At 35.6% G+C, this 25,560-nt stretch overlaps 1 protein-coding gene across 1 annotated transcript in view; it reads left to right on the plus strand.

The window, feature by feature from the left end:
* clmna (calmin a) overlaps nt 1-25,560 on the plus strand; it is a 67,807-nt gene that overhangs the window by 22,192 nt on the left and 20,055 nt on the right. Inside the window, exons 2-3 of the mRNA XM_059352719.1 lie at nt 18,851-18,912; nt 25,291-25,386. Of these exons, the coding sequence (XP_059208702.1) occupies nt 18,851-18,912; nt 25,291-25,386 (158 nt within the window). The remainder of the gene's footprint in view (nt 1-18,850; nt 18,913-25,290; nt 25,387-25,560) is intronic.

Below are 25,560 nucleotides of genomic sequence, written 5' to 3' on the forward strand. Positions count from 1 at the left end.
TTGTGGAAACTGCTACTTTGTTGCAGAATCTTATTTTTCATTGTTGTTAATACATTATTATGTGTGTTTTAGGTATATTTTTGGACGGTTTGATGGCTAATTTCGTTGTCCTAGTACTTGTTATTCTGTGCAATGACAATAAAGGAAAATCTGAATCTGAATCTCTTAATATTATATCCTTACCTTCCACAAGCTCCACCTTGGAATTGGAAATCCACATTTCCCTCTGCTTTGTGTAACTGCGCTCTGACTGTCAACATACTTTCTCACGCAGCATTAGGTGGTCTGTAAATAAGGCTTTGATGCTATGAAGATGTCCTTAAATGTATCATGCTTTAGTAAGCGAAAGCATACATTATGTTCTGATGGGGTCTCAGTACATCAACTAATGGAATGCAATGAAGTATTACATTATTCTCTCATCAGACCTACTGTAAATAATCACTGTGAAATCTTATTTACTGTATTATTCACAGTTCATCACTGTTTGATTTTTATAGTATATTGCTGCATAATTTACAATAAAAATCGCTCCTTGTGACAGAATTACAGTAGTCAAAGAGCATTACTGTGGAAAATCACAATAGTTAAAACATAGAAAAAACACAGTAGACAGCGTAGTACTGTGAAAAGTAAAGTGGACTACTGTATTTTTCCATTGTTATCATATTTTTGATCAGAAAAGTTTTTCATACAAAACACAGTATGGAAATCAATTGTAAAACAGTAAATGTATTAATATTATTTTCTTTAGTTTATAGACTAATTACTTGCAATTACTAGTTATTTCTATAAAAAATAATGATGAAATTATTATCAAATTAACAGCATTGTTTACTGTACCTTATTGCCATATACAGTACCATTAAAAATCACAATGTTTAACTGTTTTTATTCTTACAGTAAACAAATCAGTACTATAAACACAACTAAAAAAAATCAGTGTTAATAGTTTTTTATTTTACAGTAAAGAAACCAGTACTGTAAATAAAAGTACAGTCGTTCTACTGCGAATAAATATTACAGTAAGTTACTTGTTAATTGCTGCCAATAAGTTACTGTAAAAATCATAGTAAATTCTTTACAGTGTACTCTGGATTAAATCGTTTGTTACATTACAGCCACCCGCAATGTTGAACCCTTTTCTTATTAGTCAACCTCTTGTATCTGCTGATCTTTAGAACAGTAAAGAGTTGATGTCTCTGTGTGCCAAGAAGCATTTAAAGTTTCTAAGTTTAGATTTTTGTGCTTAAGGTATCTTGAAAAGAAAAGAGTTTAGTGCTGCTGTTAATAAAGCCTCACATATTTAAATGCTTTTGAAATTGAATTTGCAGAAAACAAGACATTCCTTTTAAGTGGTGACATTGTGCCTCTGGCCATTGACCAGTCATTACTCAAACACACTGACTAGATTACAGGGAAACACCATGTGCAACTGTAAAGAGATTATGATTGCTGGAGGACAATAATGGAGACATAACTGATGTCTGCACTGGTCCAGCTCTGTCAACCTTCCAGATGGTTACATTTACTGAAGACAGCCCTGAATTAAAGAATGCAAGGTACTGCATTAACGTTATATTGTGTTGAGTTAAGTTGGGTTGCATTGCATTGTGTTACGTTCATTGACTATATAATAATAGTGGATGTAGTCACTGTGACTAAATTTTTTTGTGGACTGCTGCTTTTTAGCCTCGAGTTCGGCATTTTCCCATCAGCATCTTGGTTTTTGACTGTTGCCATATTGTTGTTTTGCAACCGGTGCATTCTCAGAAGACATCAGGAGCCAGAATGATGCAACGGCATCAGCTAACACTAGTGCTAGCTAGCTAGCTTGATAAGCAAGGGAAAGTCATTCTCTAAATGAACAGCTGGCTCCGCAGATTGTCTTTTAGTCCGACCAAACACTGATCAAAACGTGTTTAATAGGGCTGCACAATTAATTCGAATTTTGATCGTGATCACGATTTTGGCCACCACGATTAAATTAAGCTGATCGTCGCCGATATTTCCATTTTAAAATGCGGCTCTCCTGCATATCTAATCAAGCACTTTCTACACCAGTAGTGCAGTGCATTACGTTGCATTGTTTCTGTGCATCACATTGTGTTACATTGCGTTGCGTTGTTGCAGGCTGCACGATTAGGAAAAAACAGTGAATTATTTTGACTGGTTAAACGACTGTGATTGCAATGTGGTTCATAATATTGGAGGAAATAATCATTGTTTTCCTTCATTTTTCCAATTTTTGTTGATAAAATATATTGAAATGATTATGGTGTGATTTTTTTGCAAAGATATCTACTAAACTATTTTTTTTTCTTAAGTCTGTAGTAATAATTGAATAATTAAAGCACAGTAATAAAATGGTAAATGGACTGCACTTCTATAGCAATTTTCTAGTCTTTGCGACCACTCAAAGCCCTTTCAGTATGGACTGCGCGCATTCACCCATTCACACACACATCGGTGCAGGGGCTACCCTTTCATACACAGATGAACGGAGCATTTGGGGTTCAGTATCTTGCCCAAGGATACTTCAACATGGTCAGGGATCGAACCACCAACATCCCGTTCAGTGGGCGACCGCGCTACCAACAGAACCCAATTTATTCAGTTGGTGTTTGATACATGTCTTGTCTCAACCAATATTGCTATGTTCAACTTTTTCTGCACTAGTCTACATTGCAATTACAATTTGATGAATTGTGCAGCTCTATGTTGTGTTGTGCTGGGTTGTGTTTCGATATGTCACATTGCATTGCCTTGTGTTGTGCTGCTTTTGGATAATAAATGGTGCCTTGGTTTGTGCTGCACTGCATTGGTGGTTTTGATGATAGAATGAAGGTGATGTTTGTTTGCTTTTTAACAAAATACTGATATCAGCTTGATCAAGGCCTTTGGGGGAAAAAAAATCTGTTTTTTAATACAACATGGTTCAAATAAATCATTGTACTCACCAAGTTTAAAGCTGAGATTTGGGAAACTGGTAACATTTTTAAAAAAGTTAGATGGAGTATGAAACTTAAGCAACCTGTCAGTCAGAGCGGAAACAAATCATCAATCGCTAAATTTTTGTTTTGTCAAAAATTCAATGATATCATGTATATTGAGAATTGTGACACCCTTACAATACAAACAATACACTGAAAATTGTACTCATCTAAATGCCATTTCACAATGAACATGTTGGACATCAGTCACTTGCCGTCTCACAGGTCTAATACACTTCAGTGCTCTTAAATGTAACAATCCACAAAACTCTGAGACAGTGTGGACATTGTGGATCTGATTAGTAGATAGTTAGAAGTAAAGATATCTTTTTCTACACCAAAGTGTTGGACGGACAGACAAACTGACATTGCAAGAACAGATGCTTTGATGGGAGAATGTCTGACAACTCATCATAACCTGACTCCAAAAGCTCTGCACTTTATAGAATAAAGGAGCAGAGGCGAGACACAAAGACTCTGGATGGTTAATCAATCATTTACAGGAGAGTCATCCACTCTTTCTCCTGTCTGACTCACTCATCAATGTTCCAACACAGAAAAATCTAAACAAATAACCACAGCTGACGTTAACACATGACTTACACCATATTCACCTGTTAAAGATGTCTATAAAGTCATAAAGAAAGCATTCTAGTGGTCTACATGTGATCTGATGGAATGAAAACTGAAAGATAAGACGAGGGCCAATCACCATCTGTGTAGCTGAGGTTACTCATTAAGCTGCTCTGTTGGAAAGGGTTAATAAGTCTTGGGACAGCAAACAAAAGTTTAAAAGACAGAATGGCTAGTTTATACTTCACATATACACACAGTCTGAGTGGTTCAGCATTGAGTGTTTTTATGCTTAAAGCACATATTTGGATAATAAGTAGATATCATTACATTTTTGATTTTAACACTTTTTTATTATCACATTATATTAATTCTTCTTTTCGAACCGAAAAAAAAAATAAACAAGATAAACTACAACAGCGTAGGCTAGATGCATATACATATACATACACATAGGCACCATTAAACAGATGTACATAAACATATAAACATTTACACACATACAGTTTATAAAGCCCTATACATATACATGCATCTGCCCCGTCTAAGTAATAAGATAGAAATAAGAACCAGTTAACTTTATATTCAATATGCACTTCCTTATATCATTTTGGTTCGAAAAAAAAGGGAGTAGGCTGAAGTATAAAATACTTATCTAGGCTTATCCCCTGATACTCAACACTTCAAAAATAAGAAATTGTATCTCTATATATAGCCACTTAATGTCAAATAAATATGTATTATTATTATTATTTATTTACTTATTTTCTTATTCGTCAACCATAGTATATCAAACAGCTTAGATCTGAGAATTTCTATTACTCCCGCAAAGAAAACAAATGAACAAAAATAAAACAACAAACAAATCAAAACACTGAAGGCAGTTACAAGAACGTCCTCATCCAGCTTGCGAGCTATACTTTTTTAGCATATCATTTTTCATAAGCCTTTTTAACTTAAGTCTATTCCATTGACACACTATGGAGCCTTGATTCGCTCATTGAGCTTATGTACATTTTCTGACAGACAGCTGTCCACACTAAGGAGGTCAAAACTGAGATTTTACCAATCCTACTTTTAATTTCAAAAAATGAAATTGAATGCTAATTGTGATTGATCTTAGAGCTAAAATGTAAAACATGGCAACCCTATTGTATAGTGCGGTGTAAACAACAACTGTTTAGTTTAGAGGCTTGACACTTAAAAATTTAAATCTAACATTTAATTGTAATATTAGTTTTTTTTATGAAATCCGCTACACTAATCTTCATGATTATGTTTTTTTTGTTATATAGTCATATTGTAATGAAAAGCCAATGTGAAAATATATAGCATTTTACAGTTACTGTATATCTACATGAAGAGTTTGACATTAACAACATTTGTCAATTTAATATAAAGTATTTGAGTTTCCCAACACCTAATGGTTTCACACAACGACGTTCTTGCAAATGTAACTATGAATTTTAATCCAATCATGCTCCAAACTGAGACTCCTTATAACTGTCAACTTGTTGTGTTTAGGACTCTTGAGTAGCATGGTGACTATAAACCTGTTCTTTCATTAAAGTCCCTGTCTGGTGGTTTCCAGTAGCAACAGAGTGGCTACAATAAATAGTTGGGGTGGTAAACATGGGATCCTGTGCCAAAAAAGGTTGGACACCTCAGTCTTAAAGTCTGGAACAGGGGCTGGTGAGTCTGGCAGACACCTGTTGTAGTGTTTGTTTGGTTTGTAGTGGTTACCATAGCTGCCAATGTGTTGGCCCTGCATTTGCCTGGCTTTTTTTTCTTCTTTACTGTGGATGGTTCTTATCCTGCCTCTTTATCAGGTGCAGAGGTGCCTTAGGTAGCCTGGCCTTTTATTGTTTATTGTATCCTTTGGATCCCCATTAGTCTTCATAGAGATGAAGACTATTCTTCCTGGGGTCCACATTAAATCAAACAATTATTTCACAATTACATCATTACAGTATTTATACGGATAATAACATGAAGTCATTCATCCTAACATGATTATAATATATATTAACATGATTATAATATATATTAAGTAGTACAAGGCATGATTATAAAAAGAGTTACATGATTATAGAAAAGTATACGAGGTAAGCATAAATTTTACCATGATGTTCAATGCAGATGTATTAACATACTTGAGTTCAACTTAACATGATTTCATATTTTCATAAAAGACTATTGCAGCATAAGATTATGACGAAACACTGCTTCTCTCAGTTTCAGTTTAAAACTCGACGCTCCACTGGTAATGATCAAGTGTGTACTTGCCCGTCATCTGCACACAGAATTATAAATCGTCTTTAAAAGGATGTTGGACTCAGTTGGTCAATTATGTTGCAATGCTGACTTACATTTTACATTTTCACATAAAATTGTGATCTCTAGGGGGTACACATGTAGCTGCCTAAGTAAAAAAAACGAGTGAGCGCTAGGGGTGTGCCATATCGTATCGTTCACGATAATACCGGTATATTTTTTTTATGGGTAAAAAAAATGCATATCACGATATTGGCAACATGACCTACTTCTTGACAAAATGGCATAAGCATTTCCTATTAATTACCTAGACCTTGGCGGCCCGCCAGAGTCTCTTGTGCTGCTCTAACGTCACATTTCAAGCTACTGACACTATATCTACACTATTCATAACATAAAGTTATTTTGCGTTGTGTCTCTGCTCAGCAGTGTCTGTCACCCGTCAGTCAGTCAAAACCCCGACCCACCTCTCTGTCCTCCTCCGAGACATGCGCACGCATTCACACACACGCACTGAATATACCGAGCTGCCCTCCCACTGCGCTTCAAAACAAGCACCTACCTGTCTGTAATGTATCAGTCCCGTCTCTCTCTCTCTCTGTGCGTCTGCGTGTGCGTGAGCTGATCTAAATACTGTCAACATGTCCTGTCAGAGGTCCAAACGTTCCAAACACACTGTTGCATTGTGCCGTTCGTTAGCCGCGAGCTAACATTAGCTAACAATTAAAGTTGTTTTAATCACAAAAAGCTACTATTAGTTCCTGTCGCTTCACAAATGCAGCTTTCAAAATAAGAGCACAGAATCCACCACAGAAATTACAAGAAGACTGTCAAAATAAGATGCCTTAAATAAAACATAGAAGAACCTTTATTCTCCTTTACAATAATTAATTAAAATAGGCAATGATGTGTTTGTGAGGTGTTTGCTCACATTTAGCTCTCAAAGTGGACGAGATTGATCACATTGTACTATAAAATGTACAAAATTTTCTCCCAGAAAATAAAATAGAAGGTTATTTTTTATTATTATTCACTAATACTCAAGTAAGTAATTTTTTTGTATTTGGCAACTGTTGAGATTTGCAATTTACACTACATTTAGATTTATGATTGATTTTTATTTTGTTGTACAATTTTTATTTATTTATATGGACTACAAAATAATTTTCTATATATTTTTCAGTATTTTTGATATCGTCAAGAATATCGTTATCGCGATAATACTCTGAAATATCGTGATATTCTTTTAGGGCCATATCGCCCACCCCTAGTGAGCGCTAAGCAGGATGTGACGTAGTACTCAACGCCACAACAACACGCCATTTGTAATAGCCTACGAAGCAGTGTTGCCAACTTAGCAAATTCTGTGGCTCAGTTGGTAGAGCGGGTCTTCTTCTGATCAGAGGGTTGGTGGTTTGATCCCTGACCGTGGCAGCCTACATGTCGAAGTATTCTTGAGCAAGATACTGAACCCCAAATTTCTCCCGATGCTGCGTTCATCGGTGTGTGAATGAATTCCCAATGGTGGCAGGTGGCACCATTTAGGGCAGTAGTTCTCAACCTTTTTGAGTCATGACCCCCAATTTAACATGCATGTTGTCTGCGACCCCCACTCACTGAACAGAATCTCACATGTACAGTTCGGATCAACCAAAAAAGAAACAAAATGACCAAAAAAGACAGAAAATGACCAGAAAAGACAGAAAATGACCAAAAAAGAAAACAAAATGACCAAAACAGACACAAATTGACCACAAAATGATAAAAAAAAGACACAAAATGACAAAAAAAAGACACAAAATGACACAAAAAAGAAACAAAATGACCAAAAAAAGACATTAAATGACCAAAAAGACAAACACATTATCACATGAACACTTTAACACAGTGGAGACAGAGCTGACTTCCAAAATGATTTGGTGACCCCCAGAAATCATCTCGCATTTATGGGTACAAGTCAGGAACCGGCCTACCTTACATATTTCAACATATTACATATTTCTTCTAATTTGTATATCAAATGGCCACCAAATTGCCCATCTTGCTCAGTCATTGGACCATTTCCCCTTAGTTTTTTGTAAGTAGGCAATCAAGATGAGGAAATTAAGTTTCTGGATCTATAGTCTAGGGTCAGAGCAAAGATATAGTGGAGGCTCAGTGCCTTTTTTATGCATATATATATATATATATGCAAAATACCAACTGGAACATTTAAAAGTGATATTGATTGAATATTTATGTCAGCCTTAAAAAATGACACAAATAATGCTTAATTTCACCTTAAAAGTTGGTATTTTGCATATATATATATAAACATAAAAAAGACACTGAGCCTCCACTATATTCTTGCTCTGACCCTAGACTATAGATCCAGAAACTTAATGTCCTCATCTTTGATTGTCTACTTACAAAAAACTTGGGGAAAAGGTCCAATGACTGTGCAAATTAGAAGGTCAAAAACTCAAAATTTCGCTTGGGAAACATTTTTTTTGGACTCAGCACCCTTGAGATATGTAAGGTAGGCCGGTTCCCGACTTGTACCCATAAATGCTCCTCACTTCTTATAGGAGGCCTTTATTCTGAAATCTGTCTAGACTATAAGCCTGCACCAGAGCAGTGTGTGTAAAGCTGATTGTGGAATTATTCCCAGAAAAAATAGGCAGTGGTCCGTACTTCTAGCACAGCGGTTCCCAAACTTTTTTAGCCGTGCACCCCCTTCTATGTCCCGACCGTGTTGACACACCCCCAATCCCCCACACCTTCAAAAAAACAAAATGCAATAAGCTTTTTTATCGCCATATTAAAGGCGGCATGTTTAATCATGCTCAAATAAGAACACACATATAATTAAATAATCACCATCACAACAATGCGGTCTCGTATTTGAATGAACCTGAACACAGTTTCAATATAATGCAACAAAGTTATGAACAAGCTTCCACTTTTAAGAGCAAAGAGGATGATGACAGCCCCCCAATTGGTGTCCCGACCCCAAGGTTGAGAATAGCTGGTTTAGGGTTGCCTCTGCCACCAGTATGAATGTGTGTGTGAACGGGTGAATGAGCGCAGTAAAGCACTTTAAGTGGTCGCAAAGCGACTAGAAACATTATATAAGTGCAGGTCCATTTAACATTTCACCATTTGTGCTGGGTTGTGTTTGGATATGTCACATTGCATTGCCCTGTGTTATGCTGCTTTTAGATACTAAATGGTGCCTTGGTAAACGGCCTGCAAAGGCAGAAGAGGGACATTAACTGGCCTATTTCTAGCACCAAACGTTTTTTAGGGCCACTGTCCCACATTTCAGGATAGGAGGCTATATATATATAAAGATATATTATTAGGGCTGGGCGATATGGACCAAAAGTCATATCCCGATATATTTAGGCTGAATATCGATATACGATATATATCCAGATATTTTTACCACAACGTGAGAGGAAATGTTCAGTTAAAGCCAAATATGACATGTCACAAGTAGTTTTATTGAAACTGTTTATTTAAGTGAACATAAATCCTGTAGAACAACAGGAGGACCTTTTTTTTCTCAAATCAAAGCTCCATAAAGTGCACATTTAAATAATAAAAAAAGACTTAAAATGGGGCAATCTTTTTTCTGAAATAAAAATAAATATATGAAAAAAGAATAATGAACATTACAAAATATATTATATTATTAGATATTTCATCATTGCTCCCTGTATCACAAAGTAGGATGTTCTTCCCTAAAAACAAACTGAAATAATTATTTCATCATATTCATTAATGAATTACATCTCATCTCTCATTTAAATCTTGTTACTACAGTACATTTACTACTACTACTACTACTACTACTACTACTACTAATAATAATAATAATAATAATAATAATAATATAACCACACTAATCTTTATTCTCCCCCATTTAAATCTGATAAACTGCAACTGATTCATGTATTTGCCTTGCTAAATTTAACACTTAATTATAATTATGGTGGCTCTTTAAGTGATTGTCTCTAGTTGTGAATCTATTGTGGATTTCTGGCCCTTGTTTTTGTGTGCTATCTGTGTGGTTATCTGATTATAAATGTTTCTTGTTCTCAGATCTCAAATAATATCTCAATCCCAGCAAGACGACCTGATTAAATAATGTTTATGACATAACATATATGAGATCCAACTTTTTCTGAGATTGTCTGTTAAACTTTGCCTGTTAAAATGCATGTTGTGCGTTTCTGATGATTAACTTGTGTGCTTTGGTTGGGACTCACAAAGCAAAGAGACACTGATGCCACAAAACCACACAAAAGACTCATTCATTGCCTGTCTAGGTTTTTTTTTTATAGCTGTGTGTTCATTTATAGCCTTCAAAGCTAATTGCCACTTAATTGTATTTGCTGCTCCCTTTGTGCCCTCCCCTCCACCCAGAACTCTGTCATGAGAGTTGTCATGCTCATGTCCATCTGGATTTGGTGTATTCAGCTGAGTCTACTCTGTTTGCATGGCATGCAAATAAGACCAACCAAAGCACTCAGAGTCAGAGAGGACTCATTTTAGTCAAACATAACTCAGATATAATAGTCTAGACGGATTTCAGAAAAAAGGCCTCCTATAAGAAGTGAGGAGCATTTATAGGTACAAGTCAGGAACCGGCCTACCTTACATATCTCAAGGGTGCTGAGTCCAAAAAAAAAAAGGTTCCCAAGCGAATTTTTGAGTTTTTGACCTTCTTCACCCATTTTCCCCAAGTTTTTTGTAAGTACACAATCAAGATGAGGAAATTAAGTTTCTGGATCTATAGTCTAGGATCAGAGCAAGGATATAGTGGAGGCTCAGTGTCTTTATTATATATATATATATATATATATATATATATATATATATATATATATATATATATATATATATGCAAAATACCAACTGAAACATTTAAAAGTGATATTGATTGAATATTTATGTCAGCCTTAAAAAATGACACAAATAATGCTTAATTTCTCCTTAAAAGTTGGTATTTTGCATATATATAAATATACATAAAAAAGACACTGAGCCTATTTACAAAAACTTGGGGAAAATGGTCCAACGACTGAGCAAGATGGGCTATTTGGCCACCATTTTGATATGCAAGTGTATATATATATATATATATATATATATATATATATATATATATATACACACACACACATATATACATATATTTTGAATATATGTATATATATGTGTGTGTGTATATATATATACACACACACACATATATATACATTTACATATATGCAAAATACCAACTTTTAAGGTGAAATTAAGCATTATTTGTGTCATTTTTTAAGGCTGACATAAATATTCAATCAATATCAGTTTTAAATGTTCCAGTTGGTATTTTGCATATATATATATATATATATATATATATATATATATATATATATAAAAATAAAAAGACATAAAAAAGACACTGAGCCTCCACTATATTCTTGCTCTGACCCTAGACTATAGATCCAGAAACTTAATGTCCTCATCTTTGATTGTCTACTTACAAAAAACTTGGGGAAAATGGTCCAATGACTGTGCAAATTAGAAGGTCAAAAACTCAAAATTTCGCTTGGGAACCATTTTTTTTGGGACTCAGCACCCTTGAGATATGAAAGGTAGGCCGGTTCCCGACTTGTACCCATATATGCTCCTCACTTCTTATAGGAGGCCTTTATTCTGAAATCTGTCTAGACTATAAGCCTGCACCAGAGCAGTGTGTGTAAAGCTGATTGTGGAATTGTTCCCAGAAAAAATAGACAGTGGTCCGTACTTCTAGCACAGCGGTTCCCAAACTTTTTTAGCCGCGCACCCCCTTCAATGTCCCGACCGTGTTGACGCACCCCCAATCCCCCACACCTTCAAAAAACAAAATGCAATAAGCTTTTTTATAGCCATATTAAAGGCGGCATGTTTAATCATGCTCAAATAAGAACACACATATAATTAAATAATCACCATCACAACAATGCGGTCTCGCATTTGAATTAACCTGAACACAGTTTCAATATAATGCAACAAAGTTATGCGCAAGCTTCCACTTTTAAGAGCAAAGAGGATGATGACAGGCTCAGGATCAGAGGCAGAAAGCACATAAGTTGGGAAAATGTTATAATATTTTGAGCCGCGTTGAACAAAAAATGCAGCAAGTTTAAATGAGCGTGAAGCTAAACAACCCGTCATCATAACACAGGCTGGAAAAATAGAAGAAGATAACTTCTTCTACGCTTCATTTTCAGATGAAGTGCATTTTGAATACCCTGCATTTATTTATTAATTAATATTACAGTTTTTGATTTTAGATTTTACAAAGGAAATGTTTATTTACACTTCTTTATTGTGTGGGGGAAAAAAATGTAATTGTGTAATTATCAGACCGCCATTACATTTTTCATCTCGCGCACCCCCAGGGGTCCACGCACCACACTTTGGGAATCCCTGTTCTAGCAGAGCCTTCCTCTCCAGTCTTGGCTTGGTCCCAGCTATGACAAGTGGACGTTGAATGAATTCAAAAGGCTTACTGGTGGTCCTGATGATGAGGGGAGCCTCATTAATAAATTCCACTCAGGACTCAAAGGCAAAGCAGTGTTTCCCACAGGGGTTTGAGACTATAGCAGGGACCCAACCCATCTAGGGGGGTCGGGGGCATGCCCCCTTGGGAGAAAAATGTTTACATTATAAATAGGTTGTATGCTGTGCACAATATTAGGAAAGCTTGATAATAAAGAGGTAGAGCTGGCTGTGTGTGTTGTTGTTTGGTTGCACTGGTTTGGTCGACTTTTCTCTGCTTCATTCTGGGACTTCAAGAGAGAAAATAACACTTTTCAGTCACCAACATTTCTGTAAACTTATTAACTCTATGCTTATGTATACTGACGCTGTGTCAATTAACATAATATGGGCATACTATGTGCCTGATTTATTTATTTACTTTGCTTATAATCATTAACGTGACGTCAGCCTTTAATTGCTAGCTGCGGCTAATGGCTAATAATAACACGTCAATACTTTTGAAAATGAGTATCGTATCCGGATACAACGTTTTAGTATCGATACGTTTTTGAGTATGGATACTTTTGACAACCCTAGTATACACACATCTGTTCTAAACACCAGAGTAACAAGGCAGTAAAAACAAAACAAAAAGTGCTAATCCAGCCTTTTACTGCCCTTCTTTCCCTGCTGTATGTATCGCTGCAAAAAGGATGATCACAGATCCACTACAGCACACACAAGCACTTTATTTGTTTTTTGCAAAGCAGGTTTTACAACCCCTGTATTGTGAGTAATTTTAATTAGTCACCATGTGGAAACACACAGAGAGTCAGACTAGTAAAATAAAACCTGTCTCTAACTTTAAAAGAGGCCTAGTATGAGCAGTAAGAGTAATGTCGCCAGCTTATGTCATTTTTCCAGGTGTATTCTCCAAAGCGGAGCTCTGGTTCCTGTTAAAGAAGGACTGCTGAGTGCAAGCCGCATTAAGTGCCTTCAGTGTTTGACACTTTTATGAAAGATTAGGTCACTGTATCCGGACCGGCTTGGACACCTCAGAGCATATACTTATGAATGTGCTATATTGTAAGCTCTGGTGATTTATTCTAAGCAAGTGGCCAAAAGAATAGTCATTAAATGCAGTCACTACACTGTTGGTTGCCTGTTTCAGTTCAGTTCAGCTTTTTTATTTCGAACATGTGCGAGTAACACAACAAAGTCAACTCAAAAACAAACAAATCCAATGAGAATAATCAAAACAAAATTAGCAATAGTCAAAACAAAAGCTATAACATGTCCGAAACGGACACAACGGAAACATGTCCGAAACGTCCAACATGTCCGAAAAGGAGCAGGATGAAGCATAATATGCTTATTTAAACCTTCTCCACTACTCAATTAACAATTTTTTCCCCCTAAACATACATATTTACACAAATAAGCAAATAGAAATAGAGATAAGCTGTTCTAGCCGGTTGTTTCCTCCGCATTATGTTATTGTCTTTGTGACCCCTCGCTAGGGCTGGGCGATATATCGATTTTAAAAGCAATTTCGATATATTTTTAAATGTGATATGGAATTAGACCATAAAGCATATATCGATATAGTTCAACTTTGCACTGTGATCCTTGCTCCAGGCAAGCTACGGCTTTTATTTAAGATATTTTTTTATTTAAATGTGCACTTTATGGAGCTTTGATTTTTATAAAAAGGTACTTCTTGCTAGGTTGTTATACAGTCTTTATGTTCACTTAAATAAACGGTTTCAATAAAACTACTTGTGATTTTGACTGAACATTTGCTCTCACTTTGCGATAAAAATATCAGGATATATATCGTATATAGATATTCAGCCCAAATATATCGGGATGTGACTTTTGGTCCATATCGCCCAGCTCTACCCCTCGCTAACCACATCATACAAAAATAGTTCCTAAAGATTGTGATGACTACATCATGACTACTGGCTTTTTTCTGAATAGCACCATCAAGAAACAATGTACACGTGTACACATTGAATATATCAAAATCAAATTAATGTCCATGCTCAGGAAACCATTTAATTTTTACATCTAGACATACCTAAATGCTGACACTTTATCTTTTTGTTGTGCAGTGTAGATTATCTAAAGCAGGAGTTCTCAACCTTTTTGAGTCGCGACCCCCAATTTAACATACATGTTGTCCGTGACCCCCGCTCACTGAACAGAATCTCACAGTTCAGATCATACAGAAGAGAAACAAAATGACTAAAAAAAGACACAAAATGACTAAAAAAAGACACAAAATGACCAAAAAATTATCAAAAACAGACACAAAATGATAAAAAAAAGACACAAAATGATAAAAAAAAGACACAAAATGACCAGAAAAGACACAAATGGACCAAAGAAAAGACACAAAATTACCAAAAAAGACACAAAATGACCAAATAAAGACACAAAATGATATTAAAAAAAGACTAAAACACATTAACACATGAACACTTTAACACAGTGGAGACAGAGCTGACTTCCAAAATTATTTGGCGACCCCCAGAAATCATCTTGCGACCCCAATTGGGGTCTGGACCCCAAGGTTTTAGAATAGCTGCTCTAAACTACAGTTTTGAGTGGTAAACTAATGAATGCTGACAACCTGGAGTTACATCCTGACTATTAAATGTCATCAGATCTTAAATGTTTAATTAAATACTCTAGGTATCTGACATATAGGAATAAAAGGTGTTGTCCACTTAACATTTGTTTATTTCTGCAGACTACTTGATCCAAATACTGGAGTCCTAATTAAAAACTCTTAAGTTGTTCAGTCAAAAATATTAACTGGGAAATACAGCCCGCAGGTGCTGAAACATGTTTGATGTGTTTCCTGTTTTAACTGCAACTTTTTGTGTCATGTTTTCCACCTGGCAGACCGTCTTCAACAATGACACCTTGGTCATTTTTTGGGTAGCCAAAACATTCTCACACGGATGATTTTACAGGTTTCTTCAGAGGGAATAGCTCCTCCCCTTCATGCTTTACCTCCTGTCACCTCCGTCTCAGACTGAAAACAAAGCAACACAAGTGGTGACACGCCGCAGTTGTTGTGTAACTTTATTTTCGTTCCGGGCGAGTTGCACTGATGAACCAACATGGTTTCAGCATAATCTTTTCTGGAAATTGGCGGTATTTAGGAAACGTTACGATTAAGTAATCATAACGTTTATTTAAATTTTTTTTTTTTTTTTCATTGTGCAATAATACAATACAGTGACATAGACAGACAGGGACAACAATAATGGTACCCCTGTGTGTGTGTGTGTGTGTGTGTGTGTGTGTTTGTTTGTTTTTTTGTGTGTGTGTGTGTGTGTGTGTGTGTGTGTGTGTGCGCGTTTGTTTGTTTGTTTGTTTGTTTGCGTGCGTGCGTGTTTCAGTTATAGATCGAGTAGTTAAGTATTAATATATGATAATAAATATTATGTATCATTATTAGGCAGAGAAAGCGATACTACTAAATAGAATTTTTAAAAATAAATAAATAAATAAAATTGAAAAAATTAAAATAAAAATACATATATATATATATATATATATATATATATATATATATATATATATATATATATATAATAAAACATAATCAATATACAACTAATCGTAACATTTAATACCGCGATTAATCGTGAAAACGGGTAATGGACGTGACATCCCTAGTCCATATACCGCCTCACTCCTTTTCTTGTCCTCCTCTTTCTCCTGTCTCACCTCTCTCCTTACCTCCTGCTACCACCTCCTCCCTGCGTCTCCTCGGACAAAGATTCATGCCTTAAAGACTCAGCGACGCTTCTTGAATACCAACCTAGCTCTGTCTGAGAGCAGAGGGGGAAACTGTCTGCATTTGGTCCATTCCTCTTTGGGCGAGCTACACAGGACAGCCTGCTGCTCTACTGATGTGCACATTAACAACCATAGTAGCAAAGTCAGCTATTTTTTCATCTTTATCTGATTATATACAGGAAAATAAATGTGAACTAAAATGAGAAAAAAATACAATCCATGTTTACATTGCAACACTATGGTATATAACCAATTTTACATAATTTGTCAAAACTTTAGAAAAAAATGTGCTCAATATTGATGAAATGTGTAAATGTAGAAATACAAAAAAAAAAAAAAAAGTTTTTTAAATGAAGTAATTATATGTATAATTGCATTGCATCACCTGCACATTACTTCTTCACGATGTGACGACATAAAAATGAAGCAACATCGAGTCTTGCCATCAGCTTCCCTCTAAAGTTCTGGCTTGAAACTTCATGCCAGATTGTTTTTGATGATATTTGGCCAAGTTAAACCGGAGATAATGTCAAATATATTTAGTATAAAAATATAGAACTAGAGATTATCCTCATTTTACCTGCTATATGTTATATTTGCAACCTGTATTCATATTTGCAACATGTACATTTCTGTGTGTGAAACATAATTTTCAAGATCAGATTTTATGTTTTCCTTTGTTTTGGGTTCAAAAGTTTGATCAAGTAAGTCAAAGTTAAAAATTAATTATCAGGACATAGAGGTGAGGTAACGCTGAAAAAATAAAATCAGTGGGCCCTCGACATGCCACAGCTCTACAACTAAGAGGCCAATATGGACCGATTTTATCAATCACAAATGTGTGATCGGCCTTGATAAAAGGCCAGTAAGGGCCTCGACCCCCCTATATGGCAACCTATCTCTCCCAGCAGGCCTCACTGGTTCCAGTGGACGAGGAAACGGTCATTAACATGCCGCAGCCAAGACTTTCATTACCCTTTGTGTGTAAAATGCAGTTAGCCCCAGTGCCTCCAGTGAGCCATACTGAACATAAAGATGAAAAAATAGCTGACTTTGCTACCATGGAAACCTCTGTAGAGCTCCTCCCACCCTCTCTAGTTGCCATTCCCCCCTTATGTCTGCTTTCTGTTCTGTGTGGACTGAGCACACTAAAGCTCCTCCAGGAGGTCAGAGAAATTAATGGAATTTTCCAAGGAAGTCAACAATAAACATGCTGCAGTCCTCCTCCCAGTTCAGAAAAAACCATCATGTTTTTCTAATTGCTCATGAACAATATATGTGTTCTAGTTGGTTATTATGTTAGTAAAACTGACTTTGTAACTCTGTTTATCCGCCATTTAACTTTGCTGACTACGCTCACAGCTGGTCCGTCAATGCAAAGGTTATGCTGGTAAGCACTTATATTAACCCATTTAAGGCGCAGTTGTGTTATTCTACCATTAAAGCCGGGAAAGCGGATACGTCGCTTTGTAGTATTTGTAGTTTTTTTCCACCTATTTTCGGTCTCTTGGTCAATGAAATGCATCAGAATACATGTGGGAGTGTCGCAATGCAACATGGGACTTTTCCATAACTGAAATCATCACCAAAAAAGACACAAAGTGACTAAAAAAAGACACAAAATGACCAAAAAAAGACACAAAATTACTAAAAAAAGACACAAATGACCAAAAAAGACACCAAATGACCAAAAAGACACAAATTGACCAAAAAAAGACACTAAATGACTAAAAAAAAGACACAAAATTACCAAAAAATACACACAATGACTAAAAAAAGACACAAAATGAGAATACATGTGGGAGTGTCGCAATGCAACATCCGACTTTTCCAGAACTTTGAAATCATGGAGGAAGACGACTATAGCGGAGGAGCTCAGATATAACAGCAAATTCTTTTTTAATTTCATTTTCTATCTGCTACAGAGGCTGATATATAAATGCTGCCCTTACAAGGGTTTGTCATATTTAGTTATTTTGTCATGTTAGATTTTTTTTTCTCATATAAATATATTAATTTCAGGAAAAAGAGTGGCCTATTTTATTTCAATTATTCATTTCAATTTTTTGTTTTTTTAAGATATTTTTTTTAATATAATTTGTTTATTGTTATTTTCAAAATAATGTACAGCACATTGTTGATATACTCAATGACAACCAGTGCAAACAACAAAGGCATGAATATGAAATGTATGACAGCAAAAAGAAAAACCCTCAACCTTTTTTTAAAGATATTTTTTATTTAAATGTGCACTTTATGGAGCTTTGATTTAAAAAAATGGTACTCCTGTTATACAGGATTTATTTCCACTTAAATAAACAGTTTCAATAAAACTACTTGTGACATGTCATATTTTTCTTTGGCTTTGACTGAACATTTGCTCTCACTTTATGATAAAAATATCAGGATATATATCGTATATCGTTTTTTCAGCCTAAATATATCGGGATATGACTTTTGGTCCATATCGCCCAGCCCTATGTGATAGTACAGGTTTTAAATGCATGATGGAGATTACTACAGCTGGAGTACATCTTGTTAAATATATTATTTTACACTTCAAATGCAGTGCTCTGATGTCTTGTTTCATGCTCACTTGCTTCTTCAGACTCTCTGATGAGTACTGTGGCCTTGGAGTCTATTTCCTGATGAGTAAAATCTTTTTCTCTTCTCTTCCTGTGTTGCAGTTGAAAGAGAACTGGTTCAGAAGAGGACCTTTACCCGATGGATGAACCTGCATTTAGAAAAGGTTTGTTGAAATGATGGCTGAAGAAAATACACAGAGGAGGAACCATAATCATGGTGTCCTCACCTAGTTATTACAGAGCTGCTCACTGAGCTTTCAGTTAGAACAACAAGGTGGAACAAGACACACTGTAAAAAATGTACTCTGATTTTTACAGTAACTTATTAACAGCAATTAACAAGTAACTTACTTTAATTATTATTTACAGTAGAACTACTGTATTTTTATTTACACTACTGTTTTTTTATACTATAACATTTAAAACATAATTAAACACACTTTTTAGTTGTGTTTACAGTACTGATTTGTTTACTGTAAGAATAAAATAAAACAGTTAAACATTGTGATTTTTAATGGTACTCTGTATGGCAATACGGCACAGTAAACAATGCTGTTAATTTGATAATAATTTCATCATCACTTTTTATAGAAATCACTAGTAATTGCAATATAATAAAATAATATTAATACATTCACTGTTTTACAATTGATTTCCATACTGTGTTTTGTATGAAAAACTTTAAGTTAATTATTTAAACAGCATTTGTATGGGACTGATTCTGATCAAAATTATGATAAAAATGGAAAAATACAGTCGTCTACTTTACTTTGACAACTGTAATTTTGTCACATGGACCGTTTTTTATAGTAAATTATACAGCACTATACTGTAAAAATCAAACACAGTGATGAACTGTGAATAATACAGTAAATAACTAGATTTCACAGCGATTATTTACAGTGCAGCTTATTGTATGACCAGTCCACCTCAGATCACAGACTAGTCCATCCTCACCACAGACCATGAAGTCACATCACTTCACCATGCTCACTGTATGTGTGTGACACTGGGGCGGAGACATGTGCGCTACATAAAAACAACAGTAGCAGTCTCTCCATCTCACTCTATGAATTATACATGTGGTTGTGTGGAACTGCCTGTGTGCTGCATTAAAGTTTCATTAGGCTGTACAGCAGGGGTGTCAAACTCAAATACACAGTGGGCCAAAATTTAAAACTTGGACAAAGTCGCGGGCCAAGATTGATATTTATTGAAAAAATTGACCTAAACAAGTTCAAACGAAATGGAACAAGCAAAGCTTGATATAACTTAATATTGCAAACATGCAAAATCGAATATCAAATAAAACAAACAAACACATCAATGGCATTCATTTCTTAAATAAAATTTAAATAAAAATCGTATGTCCCTTTATTTTATATGCGGCCTTCTTCAAATTTAAATTTAACAGTAATCTTTTTCCACAGGCTAAAAATAAATGTAAGAATAAAATAACAATAATAAACCAAATGACTAATAATAATATCCTTCAATGAATGTGCAACCATTCAAGCCCATGCCTTGGACTAGCAAGAAAAAGTGCATAAAGACAACTTTAATTGTTGCTCAGTTTGCTACACACTGATCTACTGTGTTCAAGCCAAAACACCAGCAGAGCATTCTAGGATTTGTAGTATTATTTATTTGCGCTGTATAATACCGGCGGGCCAGCTCTGGTTGTCATTTGGTATTTCCTCGCGGGCCAAATATAATTATATTGCGGGCCAAATTTGGCCCACGGGCCAGAGTTTGACACCTCTGCTGTAAAGTGCTACTCTGAGAGAACAGTGGCAATGTTACAGGTCTAGGTTTGGGCCAAATAAACCAGCAATGCTCTGAGGTAACAAGAATCCTGTTAATGGAAGGGACTAGAGGCGAGGGTTCTATGGAAGCCCAAAGGTGAATACAAGCAGAACAACCTGGTCTCACAGGAATCCGTGGAATAGCCACGGAATCACTCAAATTTCTGTGAAACTGACACGGATTTTGCTGCAATGCAATTTGCTACAACTAAAAAAAAAGTGTTTATTTTTTGTAATTTACAGTAAAGAAACCAGTATTGTAAATAAAACTAAAATCAGTGTTTAATAGTTTTTTATTTTACAGTATAAAAAACAGTACTGGAAATAAAAATACAGTAGTTTTACTGGAAATAATAATTACAGTAAGTTACTTGTTAATTGCTGCCAATAAGTCACTAGTCAGGCAGCTGAGCTGAATAAAGGGGACACGCTGGCAAAAGCACCAATTTTTTTCCACGTACTCTCTATCACCATAGGTTTCAATTTTTGGTAGGAGCCACTTCATCAAGACCGTGGATCGGAGATGGCACCCATATAAAATCTATGAGAACCAATATATCTTCCATGCCACTTAGAAGTTCAATCTTGGTGTCAAAATCTACATTTTCTGGGTCAAGGAATCATTTAAAGCTATTGAGAATATCACTAGATGATTATTTGATCAAATAGATATGTTTACTTTCTCCCAGACTGGTAGATCTTCAAGTGCTGCAGCAAGGAATCCTGAGTTGAAAATGTTTGGAACCTATGTTCATGGGAGAGTGTGGATTATCTGTATACAATAATCTTGTATATACATTTTTCCCAACAGAAAATGTATATTTTGACACCAAGATTGACCTTCTGATTGGCTTGGAAGATTTATTGGTTCTCATAGACTTTATATGGCTGCCATCTCCGATCTGCCATCTTGATGAAGTGGCTCCTACCAAAAATTGAAACTTATGGTGATAGAGAGCATGTGGAAAAATGTGTTGCTTTTGTCCGACATGTCCCCTTTATTCTTAAATCTGGTCCCAAGCCACCTGACTATACTGTAAAAAATTAAATTTAAAGTAAATTCTTTACAGTGTAGTTTAGTATCAATTAATTGGATCGATGTAAAGCATTTTCCTTTCCTTCCTTCCTTATGTACAGTCTACCTTTACCGTTAAATACACATCTATACTTTGATGGGCCACTCATATCAGATATCTGCACTGTGAAATGAAAATGATGGGTTCATTGGCCGCCATAGTTACAATCCACCTGCACATTTGGACACAGCAAGCTCCAGTAGAGCCTTACATCATTATGTTTACACTGACACAGTGTTTCTGTGGAAACTCTCTTTCCTTCTGTCTGCAGTCCCTGACGGGGGGTGAGTCGGGGTGAGCTGAGAGTCTAGCGTCTGATCAAATCTTTTGTTTTCTCACACAATGAGCCTCTCTTCTCTTATTCACTGTTTGGCCCTGCATCAAATCTCTGACCCACTAATTTACAATCATACATTTGTCTTCTGTCATCTTGGAAAGTTCCAGTTGCTTCACCCCCTCCTGCCATTGTTCACCCATTCACCGTGTTCAGACACGTTTACAGATGCCTGAGTTGGTCATGACTCGTTGTGATAACAGGACTAAACATGCTCTCAGCTAGTGCACGCTGTGGCTTACTGACTGATTTTTTTTTTCATATATATCTTTATTGGGTTGTCAAGACATGATATATATTCCATCGGTAAGGGTACAATTCACCCATTTTTTCCCCTTTTAGAGCCCCCCCACCCCCCACCCACCCCGAACTAGAGTCACATTCACATAAAATAAGCAAAAAACAATAAATAGTAATGATAATGACCAAATACAACTCTCTCCCCCTCCAAGAAACACAGGAGGCCAAATAAACAATAACGAAAAAATATAATAATTATAATAATATTTCATGAATAAATTAGGGCCGGGACTTTAACGCATTAATTAAGATTAATTAATTACACAAAAATTAACGGGTTAAAAAAATTGGTGCTTTTTAATCGGCGGACCGATTATACTGGAGCACTAACTAGCGTTGATGAGTTCAGACAACAACAAACCACAGTGAACATGAAGGAAGAAGCTGATGAGGCGCTTTGGTTGGCCCCGTGGATGATGGGACATTTAGTTACTAAAAATGAATGGATGGAAGCGTCCATAAGAGCATGGTTGTGTTGCTATGCAACAAGGAATTCACATATCACCGCAGCACATCCAGCCTCAAGTATCACCTTAATGCTAAACATATAGCAGCTAGCGGCTAGTGTGGTAGCTAGCGTGGATTGTGTTTTACTTAAAAAACCAAAGTATTCTAGTTTACAGAAGGTCTACCTACCTATAGGCTACCTGGATTTATGAAATGTACTATATTTATAAATATGCTATTGCTATACTTGATGGCAAAAATTGCACTGGTCTGTTGGACTTGAACAAAAATAAACAATATTATTGTTGATTAAGCTTATGTATTCAGTCATTATTCAATGGTATACTAAAAATCCATGTGAAAAAAATTACTTGTCACTGTTCTCAGGTCAAATATTTATATGCGATTAAAATGCGATTCATTTCGATTAATTAATTACAAAGCCTCTAATTAATTAGATTAATTTTTTTAATCGAGTCCCGGCCATAAAATAAATAAAATTAAAAGGGACATTTAGAGGAGGGATCCAGAATGCTTGGGGGAAATTTTTTTTTAGCTATAACAATTTGTATATGTTGTGCCTAGAGTTTGACCACCAAATGATCATACCAAAAACAATTACTGGCCATTTAAAAGTTATATCAATTTATCTTCATTAGAACCATCTATCTTAATCATCTAAGGATGGAATGGACTCAATTAGAGAAAGAATGGGATTCCAAGTTTCCAAGTTTTAGACCCCAACTGGGGTCGCGAGATGATTTTTGGGGGTCGCCAAATCATTTTGGAAGTCAGCTCTGTCTCCACTGTGTTAAAGTGTTCATGTGTTAATGTGTTTTAGTCTTTTTGGTCACTTAATGTCTTTTTTTGGTCATTTTGTGTGTTATTTTGTCATTTTGTGTCTTTTTGTGTCTTTTTTTGATAATTTTGTGTCTTTTTTTAGTCATTTTGTGTCTTTTTTTTATCATTTTGTGGTCAATTTGTGTCTTTTTTTAGTCATTTTGTGTCTTTTTTTTGATCATTTTGTGGTCAATTTGTCTTTTTTAGTCATTTTGTGTCTTTTTTTGGTAATTTTGTGGTCAATTTGTGTCTTTTTTGGTAATTTTGTTTCCTTTTTTGGTCATTTTGTGTCTTTTTTTTAGTCATTTCGTGTCTTTTTTTGGTCATTTTGTGTCTTTTTTGGTCATTTTGTGTCTTTTTTGGTCATTTTGTTTCTTTTTTGGGTGAGCTGAACTGTGCGTGTGAGATTGTGTTCAGTGAGTGGGGGTCGTGGACAACATGCATATTAAATTGGGGGTCGCGACTCAAAAAGGTTGAGAACTCCTGAAGTAAGGTACGTCTGCGGGCTACCAGAGATGAAAAAGCAATAGAGTTTGTTTTGAGGTGGTTTGAGTTACTGACTAATTTGAAACAGAAGATAAATCTGCATAGTTTCATCTTGTGCTAGCTGTTGTTGTTATTGGATTTCACTCAGTATGGATGCAGTATGAACCCCTGCATATATCCTCTTATTGGTACTTAAAGCGTATGCAGTAAGTGTGTGATGCTTTTTGAGGGGCAGTTATTTGAAACAGACAAGTGCTGTTTGGAGAGCTGTTCAGTGCCATCCAGTGTGTGAATTAAAGCTTGAGGGTGTGTTTGAGAGCAACAGCGGCACAGCTTGTTAATGTTCTGAGAAGGATTCATTTGAATCATCTTGAATGAATATTCGGTGCATTTATTAATATTTGGTGCAATTGCTGCCCTTCTGAGTTACAGTTTTATGATCCATATGTCCAAGATGTATAAAGTGTAAACAAGGTGGAACAAGACACACTGTAAAAAACTTACTGTGATTTTTATAGTAACTTATTGGCAGCAATTAACAAGTGACTTACTATAATTATTATTTACAGTAGAACTACGGTATTTTTATTTACAGTACTGTTTTTTATACTGTAAAATTAAAAAAAGAATTAAACACTGATTTTTTTTAGTTGTGTTTACAGTACTTTTTACTGTAAGAATAAAAAAAACGTTAAACATTCTGATTTTTAATGGTACTGTATATGGCAATACGGCACAGTATACAAATTCTGTTAATTCTGTTTTTTGGGTTACAGTTTTATGATCCATATGTCCAAGATGTATAAAGTGTAAATGGGGTTAAAAACTTAATACAAAAAATGAAAATACCTCCTTGTAATGTTGTCCATTTCTGTGAAATGTCCTATATTCTCTCAAGGGCTGCAACTCATTATTTTCATTATTGATTAAGTTGCCAAAAAGAAAAACATCAACATATATATTTACTTAAATGTCATGCATAATGGAAAAATAAATCCTCACATTTGAGCAAGAATCAGCAAATATCTGACATGTTTGCAACAGTTATTCAGTTTTCAATGTAGTTGCAGATTCATTTTTGATTGACTAATCTTTGCAACTCTCTCTCTCTTTCTCTTTCTCTTTCTCTTTCTCTTTCTCTTTCTCTTTCTCTCTCTTTCTCTTTCTCTTTCTCTCTTTCTCTTTCTCTTTATCTCTTTCTCTCTCTTTCTCTTTCTCTTCCTCTCTCTCTCTCTCTCTCATTTTTTTTTTCAGTGTGACCCCCCTATTGAGGTCCATGACCTTTTCCGGGACATCCAGGATGGACACATCCTCATGGCCCTGCTGGAGGAGCTCTCCGGCTGCAAGCTGGTCAGAATTTCATTTAGGGCTGCACAATTAATCGAATTTTAATCGGGATCACGATTTTGGCCGCCACAATTAAATTTACCTGATTGTCGGAGATATTTCCATTTTAAAATGCATCTCTCCTGCATATCTAATCAAGCACTTTGTACACCAGTAGTCCACCAACCACCAGGGGGC

Source organism: Centropristis striata, chromosome 16 (genome assembly GCF_030273125.1).
Source record: "Centropristis striata isolate RG_2023a ecotype Rhode Island chromosome 16, C.striata_1.0, whole genome shotgun sequence".
Lineage (NCBI taxonomy): Eukaryota > Metazoa > Chordata > Actinopteri > Perciformes > Serranidae > Centropristis > Centropristis striata.